The sequence below is a fragment of the Agelaius tricolor genome, unplaced genomic scaffold, assembly GCF_023055355.1.
Source record: "Agelaius tricolor isolate 1412-34295 unplaced genomic scaffold, bAgeTri1.0.p SCAF_4, whole genome shotgun sequence".
Lineage (NCBI taxonomy): Eukaryota > Metazoa > Chordata > Aves > Passeriformes > Icteridae > Agelaius > Agelaius tricolor.
The window spans coordinates 46,816,015-46,828,890 of record NW_027269264.1 but is presented as its reverse complement, the minus strand read 5'-3'; the positions used below and the strand labels follow the sequence as shown (position 1 = coordinate 46,828,890).

Genomic DNA, 12,876 nt, shown 5'->3' with positions numbered 1-12,876 from the left:
ACTTTCCTTTAATCCCTGAAAAGTACTTCCTCTGCACAACCAGTGTGTGTGTGTCCAGTGTGCCATTATGGCTGCATGTTCCCCAGTAGAGATTTTACTATCTAGCAACTAATGTCAGTGTTTATTCCATTAATTTGCACATATATTAATCAAACTACATTTCGTACAGGACAGATTCCAATTTGAGTTCTACAGTGTCTGATTACTAGTGAAAAATCATTGGTTTTGTGTTCCCAGATTTTTTTTCCTCTGCAAGCACTATACCTTTTCTGAAGTTACCAGCTGTTATTCAGACTGCTCTAAGAGCAACCCTGTTCCCACAGAAGTGAAAAGAAACTTTGCTCCTCATTTCCAAAGCACATGAAACCAGCCCTTGGAAACATGGTTCTGTACAAATGTTGAAGTGACTGCTGGGAACCACGCTCTCAGGAAACATATCCAGTGAGCAATGAGGTCCGCATGCAGGCAGACTTGAGCTGGGAACTGTTCCGAAAGCATCAGGGATACACCACCAAGGTGAGGGGGCATTAGTTTTCCTGGATCACATCCTTCAAGTTCCCCCACAAACCCCATTAGTCCAGCTCAGTGTAGAAATCTTGTCCTGAAGCACAGGATTTTTCCCAGCTGCCACAGGCTCAGCTAAGGCTCCCAGAACCTAGTGACAAAACTTCCGCTGGTTCCCAAAAAGTACAGTTGCTTTCACTACCAATCCTCCCTTCTGAAAATGTATATTGGTTTGGGATTAAATAAAATTGGAAGGTATTAGTACCAAAGACAAACTGGCTGCAGTTACTCAAATTAAAACTGCTACTTCCCCTTGAACAAATATCAGCCTGTCAGATCACTGCAGGCTCTAAAGACATGAGATAGCAAGTCAAAAGGAAATGTTTCTTTCATTTTGTGATTCCCACAATCCATCCACATCACTTTATTTCTGTTTTAAAGAGAGATAGCATGACACCATGTTGTGAAATCAATTAATCAAAGAGAAGTTAATGGATTCTATTCAAGCTGCCAGACCACGTACAGCCCCTATTTGATAGTAAGTTCGTTTTTCATATATATTGGCACTTCAGTAGCATTACAGTAAGTAAAGGCTCCTCTTTTGATGGCTGGCAATTATAAAGAGACTTTCTCCACCATTTTCCAGTGTCAGCCATACAAGTTTCCAGAGTCTTACTGGTCAAGAAACCAATAGAGCTTGCACAACCTTCACTAAGGAATTGCAAGCAGCTTTGGTCATACTGAGATCACTGCAGGACAAAAGAAAAATAGGGCTTGCAGAGGATCAGTGCAGCAAGCATTCAGGACTTCAGTGTTTGAACTGTTAGCAACCCAGGCTAAGAGCTGCAACTTCATGACAAAGGCTGTTTTGAAGTCCATTCTATAATCCTGTACTGCTTTTAGCTGGCTGCCAGCCTTCAATGGAGCAAATGCTGCGATGCACAATGCATTTACTCTCTGCTACACTAGCAGCTTCTCAGTCTGGGAGAGCAGCAAAATGATGAGAGAGGAGCAGAAAGTAGAGGGAAAAAGAAAAAGGTATCAAAGCAGGAAAAATTAAGACACCATATACTCACGCACTAGGAGTTTTTTTAGGATTTTTTTTACAGTTTCCTTTGTGTACCATTTCTGCCCTATCTGTATGGACAAAGGACAAAAGATGAACTGAGACAGCCTTACTGATGTGACAAGAAGAGTAGGTTCCCAGTCTTTATTCAGCATCAGAAACAGAAGACAACAAGATAAGAAAGTTATGAGTTCTTCATTTTTGGAAAGCTCTCTGAAGTCATATCTTGGTCATTGCAAATACAAATAAGTAGTAAACAACTTTCAGTGTAGGTCTGTACAGGCAACAGTTACCAGGTCAGCAAACATTCCAGGAACAGAGAGAATACTGTAACACATATATCCCCTTTGAAGAAAAATAGAAGTAAAATGATCACATAATCAAAATGATCCTGAGCCAGGATAAAAAACAGGGCTTTAAAAGCATTTTGCATTTATCCTGGTTCATGTCTCCCCGTCTTTGACTGCCCCTCCAGCCTCCCGGTACTGGGAACTCACATGCTCCCAGCAGCAAGACCAGCAGCTGCTCTATCACACCAGTGAGACCCACAAAGCCAAGAGATACTGCAGTGCCACAGGTGAAAAGGTTTGCATGACCCTCTTGGGACAGACTTCCTTCCATTTATAACAGTCTGTGCAAGACCACCACACTTCAGAATATTTTGATTTCCATCAAAATATTCTGTCCTAGGGTGACATTATGATGCTTGTATCCCCAGTCATTGTTCTGTTTATGCTGGATATTATGTTCTGTGCCTTCAAGACTGGCTCTGAAAAGTGAAGTTTTGTTTTGTTATCACTCTCTCTCCAAAGTCAGGGGACACAGATGGGGCAGTACATAGGGCAGCTTTGGCTTTTTGCTCTTGCTTTTGCTTTGTTCTTGTTCCTGCTTTTGCTCTTGCTTTTGCTTCTGCTCATTAGTTAGTTTAGCTAAGTAGGCTGAATTTTTCCCTGGACTGTTTTTCCATTCCCTTTTTTAGAACCCCTCGAACCTGCTCTGGACTGAGACCTGGGAAACACCAAGAGTTTGCACCTTGTGGCCTAGCGGGGCCTACTCTGGGCAGCAGCTGCCCCAGCGCCGGAGGGACTGATAACAGAGCGACCACTCCCAGGAGAGACTTTCTGAATTTGTCATCTTTTTCAGAGTGATGAAAGAGTTTTGTCATCCAGTATTGTTCATTTTGTCTGCTGGGGGGTGCTTTGCCTGTTAAACAAACAGGTTCTTTCCACTTCTCTCTGAGGAATCCTTCCCGAACCAGTTGGGGGGATATAGGGGGGTGGAATATAGGTAGATGAAGGTGGTGTGGACAGTAATCTTACCCCCCTAAAGAGTTGATGCAGCTGGGTTAATTATTAAAGATTAGAAGCAGGCCTGATTTTAACAGGCCACAGCTGTAGCCAATAAGAGTGTTATAAAAGAGTGGATTGGTTGGTTGGGGGGAACTGTAGTCAGTTGGCTACTGCGAGGACAAGGAAGAGTCAGTGCCTGGAGGAGATGCCTACAAGAAACATCAAGGAGGTATGAAATTCTAGCAATATGGAACCCTTGCAATGTAACGATAGTAGAACTCTTGCACTATAATGACAACAGGGGGAGGGGCTATATGGGTTTGCTTTCTGGAGGGGCCCCCTTTGGAGGTTTTCTCCCAAATTTGCCCTAAACCAGGATGCCACCTCTTCCATCCTCTGCAAAGCAGAGCTGTATCTAACATTGTAAAGGGGATGTTCAGGAGCCACAGCAACCTACTGCAGATACCAGAAAATAAAAGAACAGCTCATCTCAGAAAAGAAAAGACATGCCAGGGATAGAAAGAGAAAAAGGACAGATGTGTGGGGTGGCCAAATGCCAGATCTACTCTCTGCTCTGATCCCCTGAGGCTGAGATGACCGAAGCATCTGGGAATTAATTCTGCAGATTGAAAGTAATTGGTACAGTTACTGGAAACTGTTGTTATGGAACAGGAGGGTGTTGTTGTGCATAACTTTATCAGAGGTACCTATAAAAGGTGGGAGAGGAGTCTTGCCTCTTTAACTATATGATTAGAGTTTCCAAGCATTCTTCATCATGATGATAAAGTAGACATCTGTGTCTATTGAAGCACTGACTCCAGCATAGTAGTTCATGAATTCTTCTTTTGTGACCTGAGATAGAGAAAATAAGAATAGGAAAATGAGCCTTTGCTTTTATTTAATGCTGTAAGTCAAAACAACACACTGAGAAGAACCTTTAATGAAACTGAGCATCTGCTATTTCATGTTGTGGCTAACAAAAAGGAATCCAACAGGAGAAATTAAGACATTTATACTTCACTTTGCTAGAAACAAGAGCTCTTGTCCTCCACAACACTTGGATGGAGATGAAATGTGAAGTTTAACTAACCTTACCAGCAACTGAAGTTAAAATCACTGCTGCTTAAGAAGACAAATTTTTAATGTACTTTTTTTCCAGGGATGCTATAATCTGGTTCTTTGCATAATTATTAATAAAGTGGGTGAGGTTTCTGATGCAATTCATAGACAGCTTGGAACTTTACATCCACCCCTAGAGAGAAAATATCATTGCTCTAAACAAGTTTCCCTTAATGAAGCAAATATTCTTTCAAATATTTAAGAGTTTTAAATAGCTTTCATGGCTATGTTGAGGTTTAAAAATTACAATTAAAAAAAATCAAATTAACCAAGAGAAAAATTGTGCAGGTCTCTTGTGATGTCTTAACTTTTGAATTGTGTAGGTTATTCTTTGAATAAACAAAGAAAAATTTGAAAAATACAAAACAATATTAAAAAGACATTTAGCTATTAGAGAGTGTCCAAAGGAGGGCCAGGAAGATGGTGAAGGGTCTGGAGGAGAAGCTGTGTGAGGAGTGGCTGAGGTCTCTTGGTCTGTTCAGCCTGGAGGAGACTGAGGTGAGACCTCACTGCAGCTACAACTCCCTCGTGAGGGGAAGAGGAGGGGCAGCCACTGATCTCTGCTCTGGGGTGACAGTGACAGGACCCAAGGGAGTGGCCTGAAGTTGTGTCAGGGGAGGTTTAGCCTGGATGTCAGGAAAAGGTTCTTCCCCAGATGGTTGTGGGGCACTGGAATGGGGTCCCCAGGGCAGTGCTCATAGCACCAGCCTGAGAGAGGTCAAGAAGTGTTTGGAGAATGCTCTCAAGCACAGGATGTGATTTCTGAGTGTGCTGTGCAGGGCCAGGAGCTGGACCTGATGATCCTGATGGGTTTCTTCTAACTCAGCATATTCTGTGATTCCATGGTATCTGCTCTGATTGCATTGTGTGTTTGAGAACTTAGCATGACAATAGGGAGAAGAGACCACTTCAGACTGTCCTACCATCACAAGATGATTACAAGCCTCACTAAAACTGCCTGTTTCAGAAGCACCCAGCAAGACCACATGAAGACAGCATTTTTTAGCAAATGCTCAACCTTGAGGCATTTCTGCTAAAAACATTTTAGGTGTTCAGTATCATTAGTGTCTTCTGATTCGGGAAAGCCACAGTCTCTTCTCAGAAGAAACAGTAATCAAGTGAGCTAATATCAGGATTGCTGACCAAGAGGTGGATGCTCAGAGTAACCAGGCACTGAAATCATCAGGGATCAGTTTGGGAACTCATTTAATGTGTTCATTCATATATGACCTCAGCACATAAAGCAGGAACATTTTGCTGGAAATTTGCTGGATGTCACCCCTGGAAGTGGAAGGGCATAGCTGGCTCTGAGCTGGTATCTCTGAGGATGACACTGCAGCAGAGGGCATGAAATTCAGCTCTACTAAGTGCAAAGTCATGCCTAAAGTAGATAAAACCACAAAAGAGACCCTGAGTGGTGGGAACAAGGAAGTGAAGGATTTGGATGGAGCATTAGACAGGTAGAGTTACCAGTGCAATGCAGCCCTGGAGAGTGAGAAATGTTAAAGACATTCCACAAAGCACTGATTAAAAACTTACAGCCTCATTTGTTATTATTAACTGCTCAGATTGAGAATATCACCAAGTGAACCACAGAGATACAGGATTGCTCTGAGCTGGTCAACAGATGTAAGTTTGGACCAAAGTCTGCATAACAAGGGGAAAGAGCATGTTTGGCTCAGAGATGGTTGCAGAGCAGATGTGTAAGAAGTCCATCACAAAAGTTGCCCAGACTTTGCACCTGAACCAGAGAGTTGAGCCAGAGTGCAGGAAGGGCTCCCAGCTCTGTCCTAGCTCATGGCTCCTCAGGGTACACGCCCATGGCAGTAGTCCCAGCCCCGTTTTCCCTCCAATTCCCTGTAGATAAATCTGTCCCTATTATGGACTGATTTCCAAGTCAAGTGTCTCTGTCTCAGTAATTACACTGGAGAAGAACTAACTGTAAAGTATTTAAAAAAGCAGGGGGCCTGCTTTTGAACTGGATCATAGTCTTTATTCTCCTAAAAAGTGAAAAATCCCCCAATTTATGTGGATCATGAAAGTCAGCAATTTTGTGGGGTAGTCTGAAGATGTACTTAGTGTAATCTATGAAATTGGATTATTAAGGCTACAAGCTTTAATGCAATCTCACAACCACCCTTGTACAGAGCCCCTTTGCTTCAGAATGTGCAAACTAGCTGTATCAGGAGTGTTGTGCACAGGTTATGCATCTACTTCGATTTTTCTATATATATGTGATGCAAATGGATGTTTGGTACTGCAATTACTCCCCCACTTAATAACCTAAGTCAAATTCTGAGTCAGATGGTGATTTCATGGCTTGCAATCAGGTGCTTCACTTACCTTCCCATCTTTGTCATAGGGTGAATCAAAACTATCCAGAAAGGCTCTAAAAACTTGATCTTCTGTCCAGTCTCCATTTAGGTATTTGGGATGATATTTTGCATTATACATCCCGCGTAAGTCTTCAATTGTTATGACACCATCTCCAGTCTTGTCCAACTTCTGAAATGCCTGCATGACAATCTCTTTTCTTGCATTGGACATGGGAGGCTGTAAAGAAATATTAACAGAATAATTTTATTTTTGCCAACTACTTGCCCAGTTCCAAATTCAAGTGCTTGTTGTTGCTAGTAGCAAAACTTTCAAGGGAGATGGGACAATATACTGGTGATAGTTTACACTGTCCAGGAGCTAGAAAGGGCAATATGTCATCAAAAGAGCAATATGATTAAGACTATTCAGTATATACCCATACAATAGCAAATGGACAATAAGAGAGAAAATACTACCTAGAACACTTTTCTGATCTGCCCATTTTAAATATTTCCAAGAAGAAATTACTAATTATCCAAAGTACTGGTATTTTCTGTCTTAATTATTTAAGCTTCAGCAGACCAAAGATACTTCAGACAAAATCAATCACTGTGGTGGAATGGAGAAAGCACCCCCTGAGTAAGTTCATGTTATAAAGAGATGCATCATAAAATGGCTGACAAAGAAGTGAGATTGATGGGTTGAACTGCACAGGTACCCAGACTGCAGCTCAGGAATTTCAGTATCTAAATCAAGGCCACAATTAATTGGAAAAAAATCACAACTGTTTATTTGCAAATATTCTGTTCTACTTTGTTCTGTTCTGCTATATTTTAATCCATTTAATGCAATAACAGCAAATTCTCAGACTTACTCTCAGTGTAGCAAGAAATTCATCAAAATCAATTGTGCCACTGCCGTCTTTATCAAATATCTGGAAAAGCTCTTGAGCTTCTTCTTTATTGATCATCACAGCATAATTATGCAGTCCTCTCAGAAACTCATTGAAATCAAGGGTTCTGCTATTGTTACCATCAATAATCCTAAATGCTCTGTAGAAAACATGAAATTTGAGGAAAATGCATAGGAAAACATGGAGAATGCTGCAGTGGTTAGTACAGTACTGGAGTAGAGAGGCACCTTACTGAGATAGCATTTCCTCCTTGCTCTGTGTTCTGAGGTGGGGAAAAAAGAAATAAATAAAAAACCCTGACCAACAAACCCCCTACACTTATTGGCAGTAGAGATTACTTGTTTAGATAAGGTGTATGAGTATTATATGCCTGAAGTTAAATGAGGGAAAGGCTGCCATGGTATTCCTGTTCATTATAGCCCTCTGCCCCTGCAAGCTGCACATTTAGATGAAGTTCCAAATTTAGATGGAGTTCCAGTTGGTCACCATCTGGATCCATTTGTGGTGTATGGGGTCTGGGAGGGATCTCAGGGTGTGATGCAACACCCGTTTCCTAGGGATGGGATGCTTGCAAAAAGGTTTTAGGTGCCTTCCCTAAACTAGACAGCTAATAGACCATTACAACAAGGGCATCATACCTGAAAGGGAAAGAAACTTAAAATCTCCAGTGCTGAAATACTTAAGATAATTTTAGAAAACTCCAAGGAGAGATATATGGTTAATGTTCCCTTCTTTTCTCTGGCAGGGGTTGTTCTGGAAGGACTTTCTCATGAGGGATTCACAGTCTTCAATCCTTCAAAAGGTTATCAGGTTAGTCCTGTGTCCCAAAAAATAAGCCCCAGTGGCAGGCTCTGTGGGTTGTGGCATTTGTACTGAAATGAGAAAACTCAAGAAGACTTGAAAACTCAAGTTTTGGTCCCTATTTATGGTGTGAGCCTCTTGCAGCTAAAATTATTAGGCTGAATAATGGGTTTGACGTCTTGCTTACTCACCTGCCAAGTCCTTTGATGCCTGCAGAACCCCTTGCTAAACAGTGTAGGCGAAGCCTTTCTATAGGGTTGGTGATTGTGGGCAGGCTTTTTTTTGCATTGATTGCCATCTCTCGGTCATGCCTTGCTGTGCCCATCTGGAAGACCAAAACACTGATGTGGTGTGGATTCACATTCAGACACAGTGCTGAAACTTGCCTTAGTATACAAAGCATCCCAAATCCCTAACTTGCAAACTGCTGGTTGCAGCTCTTTCATGAGGACCCATTTTGACCCTCTGTTTCCTTTTCCTTATAGCCTTCTATCAGAAAGGGAAATTGCCAATATAGGTCACTGACCATGAAAGGAGGGCTCAACCAACCACCCTGTGATTAATCCAGATGCAGACAGGAAACTGTGTGTAAAAATTTCTGCCTACAGTGTGAGAACACTGTGACAACTGGTGGATACACTCAGGAGTGTGTGACTCCCTCTCTGTACACAGCATCCTGGCCAAGCCTCTTCCACCTGGCCAAATTTGCAGCTGTCATTTGACCACAGGAAGACAAAAATTTTCCTGGCTGGGGACCTTTGCCTCTGGTTCACTTTTGTTCCACTGAGGTCCCGATTCTGCAGAGCAGAGATTTCTCCCATTGCATGTCTGAGCAGCAGCAGTCACCTACACATGACACCTACTGCTTTTTTAACACAACTGCAGAACAAATTAATACCTTAAACTTCCACAGTATTTAGCACCCCAGGATTTCACATGCAGAAACAAAAGCCTTCCAGCTTCTCTCAGAGGAAAACAGTGGAATAAAAATAGGGAAAACCAGCTTGTGACTCTGCAGTGCTGCAACAGCACCACCAAGAGAAGCATGCCCAGGCTGGCAGAGACCCACTGCCTCTCCCACAGGGATTATTTGTGCCTAGTGCTATGAAAAGTGGGACTGCCCATGCTGATATTTTAGGGCCACAGTGAATCCTGGGCACGTGCTCAGTGCCAAGACTGCTGTTCCATAGCTTGGCTGATGGGTCTGCAGCAGGCCATGAAGACTCCCAAAATATTTTCCAGCCTTTCAAGCATCATAGGATAAGGGCACACAAGAGTCACAGAAGTTACAGCAGAGCTCTAGACTCAGAGGGCAGCTGGTGCTCTGCTTGAGGCCGTGCTGGGATGAGGAGATGAAGCTGAGCAGCGGTGTGAGGCACTGTCAGTGCATGTGACACTTCCAATCCCATTGTGATTCCATGTGCAAAAGTGTGAATTGAAATGACCAGACAAAACTTCTAAGAAAAATGGAATTAAACTATTTCATCTTAACTGTTCATCCACTCCTGTTTACAATGCATGGGCTGCTGGTAATGCCAAATATGCTGAATTTTATAGCCACTTTAGATTACTCCAGCTGGGCTTGGAAAAACAGAAAAATAAAATGGTTTTGTACTCCCCAAATGGTTTCAGTACTAGCTTAATGTAGAAGTCTAGAGAAGTAAAATATAGAGCATTTTGGCCTTTGCTTCAGACAGAGTAAGCGAAGTTCTTCTGGGAACTCATTAACCAGTGATCAGGAAGATCTCACAGCTGTGTGAGATCAGCAGCCAAAAATGTTTTTCACAAACAGTGACCTATCCTTAAAGGGGAAATGTTTAGCTGGAAAGACTTTAAAATACAATGAGGTTACAGAAATACAGTGCAAACTATATTTACATTATATAATAATGTACTATTGCTTATATATAATATATAGCAACAATACATCTACATACAGAGTACATGATGCAAGTGTATCATTGTGCAGTGTGATTCTCTCTACGCTGTTATGTCAATTATGGATTTCTATAAATACTGAGACCAACAAGGACATAATTAATCTCTACTGCACACTACAAAAATCTACACAAACACACACACCATGAAAAGAGTCTGGCATCTCCTTGCTTCAGGATCAGTAATTTCCAGAATACTGCCAGGTGCATCAAATAGTCATTGCAGTAATACTCATGAATTGAGGATATGGAGGGATAATCTGATTTGTTATCTGTTATGATCTCTTGAACCTCAATAAAAGCCACTGAAACTGGCCAATCCTCTGTAATTTCTGCAGTAAGAATAAAGTTTGCTTCTACATCTATAAGCATTTCTGCCTCAGAACTCACCATCTCTAGGCTAAGTTGTTCCAGCTTTGAATAACTTTTCTTTTAATATATGCAGTTTCTAGTCTGAATTTCCACCATATTAGATGCTGGTTTACTCTCTTTTATAAGATTAAAGAGCTACCTATTAAAAATGTATCCAGGTGTAAGTACTTGAAAATCCCTTTTAAACTCACTTTTGCTTAGTAATTAGGCATAGCTCAAGACTCCTGGTACAAAATGAATTTCCAGATGTCAGATAATTCTGCTGTTGCTCTCGAACTTCTCAATTTTTTCCCAATGTTCCTTCTGAAATGGGTCGGAGCAGTCCAGTAATCTCACTAATATCATAGGTAAAGATATTCCCACTTCTTTTCCCCCCAGATATCATGGTTAAAACCACTAATAATAAATATTTCTGCTGCTCTTTGCAAATCTGCATTCTCTGTAATGTTCACTAACAAATCACCAACAAGTTTCTATACAAAACTCAGCAATTAAAGTCTGTTTGCAAAGTAATTGAGTTTTCACATCACACTAAAGCCTCTTAAACAGGACCTGGCTTCCTGTGCCACATGGCAGTAAGCATTTGAGAACGCTTTTTATACATCCAGAAAATACAGAAAACCAGTTAAATATAAAACCTGTGACTTGCAAGCCTGGTCCATAGTGACACTTCTATCACTTTACTGTTTCTGTTGGCTGCAGGCTTAAGTTTGAGGTGAACCCTTCCTAGGCTATATTGTAAGAAAAGAGATTCCAAATCAGTGCAAGGAGGGAGGAATCACTGTAATTCACATGCTCTTTCCTCCTCTTTCATTTTGCTCTTGCTCCTTTTTGGATAATGTGAAGTAATTAAAGATGCAGTCAGGGTTTGTTGAGTATAACCATTCTCTGCATAGTGTACAAATGTGTTACATCTTAATACCATTAATAAAACAAGAACAGGTCATAAAAGTAATTCCAAATGGTTTTAATTTGTGTATCTCATCCAAGACCATCAGATATCTCCCTCAGTGAAATTAACCAGCAGTGTTTATTTTAATTTTGAATCCTGGAGAGTTTGTTTTATTTAACAGACTAGGCTATGAACAATTACCCCATGCTGTCAGCATTGTTTGTTTCTATAGGTGATGTTGTGTTGTGCAGGCCAAACAGAAATGATTGCATTTATTCCTAACAAAAACAAAACCTTAAATTTTGGATTGGATTTTTCCAGAAGAATTTTAGACTGTTCAGCAACCAGATCCCTTTACATTCCTCTCTGCCTGAGGATTAAACCTGGAAAGAGTCAGATCCAGTCTAAGCTCTGCAACATTTGTTTAGATATTATCCTTCAGCTGAGCCCACCCAAGAGCCTCCTATGAAAATCCTATGAAAAAAGGCAGAGTCCCATCTGGATTGCCCAGGCTCTGACAGCCCTCACCTGGCCAAAGACACGAGTGGCATACCACCCACCCCAGAGCAGAGGATCTCAGGATCTAAGAATAAATTAAGTGGCCTAAACCAATTGCACACATTTAGTTTACTTCTCATAATTTCATTGAATCATTAAAAGCACAAAAGCTGCAGGAGTATTTGACAACCGCCTAAACACCTCCTTAAAAATTTGGCTTCCCAGCCTCACTGACCCCTCTGCAGCAGCCTCCCATGTCTCTCTCCATCGTGACCAGCTTCATCCAGCTTCAACCTTCTGACAGGTGGACATTACTGCAATTGCTCTTTTGCATATATACATATACATTTATAAATACATATATGTATTTATATATCTAAATAAAAATTAGATTTTAAAAAATTAGATTTAAAAATTAGATTTAATTGAAATTGATGAAACTACTCTTGGCTGATCAGAGAAACTTACTGTGAGGTAATAAACAGGAAAAAAAAATCCCTTACCTGCAATGCTTTTCTGAACCTGGGGTTTCCACTCAGGACTGGAAGGTGTTTGGGAGGCTTGGATAGTGTTGTGCTTCAAGGCTCAAGCAACAAGTTCAGGTGAAAATGGGCCACAGCCTCACTGCAAAGCTTCCTTATCCATCTCGTTTTACCTGTTTACACACACGGCTGCCTTGGCCCCCCTTTTTTGGGAGGCCTGGAGTTTGCCTGCTGGTCTCCAAGGTGACACTGTAGGCAGTGGCTGGCCCAGCCTGCAATTACGCTGCTTCCCTGGACAATTGCTTTGGTGTTTCAAGAGCCTTTTCATTTCTTTTAAAAATAATGCCTTTTCTTCTTATCTTTGCCCACATGGGCTGGAGAGCAGGGGAGAGCGGGAGACACCTTGTGCTGCCCCTTGCTGAGTGATAAGACCAAGGCAGAGTGGCTGTGGGAAAGTGCTGCATTGCATGGTTGTGTTTCTAGAACACATTTCCCTGCTTTCATAGTTGATAGGGTTGAAAAAACTCTCGGGTTCAATTGTTTACTGAAAACATAGTAGAAGCATGTAAGTAAAGGACTGTCAGTTGTGGTTCACAAAGGAAAAAACCCCTCACCAGCATAAATTTTATCCCTGATGATTAATTGCCACTTTGAAGACCCACTGGTGGTTAGAACTTCTGGGGAGAT

At 41.4% G+C, this 12,876-nt stretch overlaps 1 protein-coding gene across 1 annotated transcript; it reads right to left on the bottom strand.

Moving 5' to 3' along the window:
* Positions 1-1,683: 1,683 nt before the first annotated feature.
* On the bottom strand, positions 1,684-12,522 carry CAPSL (calcyphosine like). Its single transcript, XM_071425556.1, has 5 exons — positions 12,211-12,522; positions 8,200-8,333; positions 7,169-7,346; positions 6,322-6,531; positions 1,684-3,711 (listed from the first exon to the last, which is right to left on the bottom strand). The coding sequence occupies exons 2-5, from the start codon at positions 8,331-8,333 to the stop codon at positions 3,610-3,612; spliced, it is 624 nt and encodes a 207-aa protein (XP_071281657.1). The 5' UTR covers positions 12,211-12,522; the 3' UTR covers positions 1,684-3,609.
* Positions 12,523-12,876: the final 354 nt, after the last annotated feature.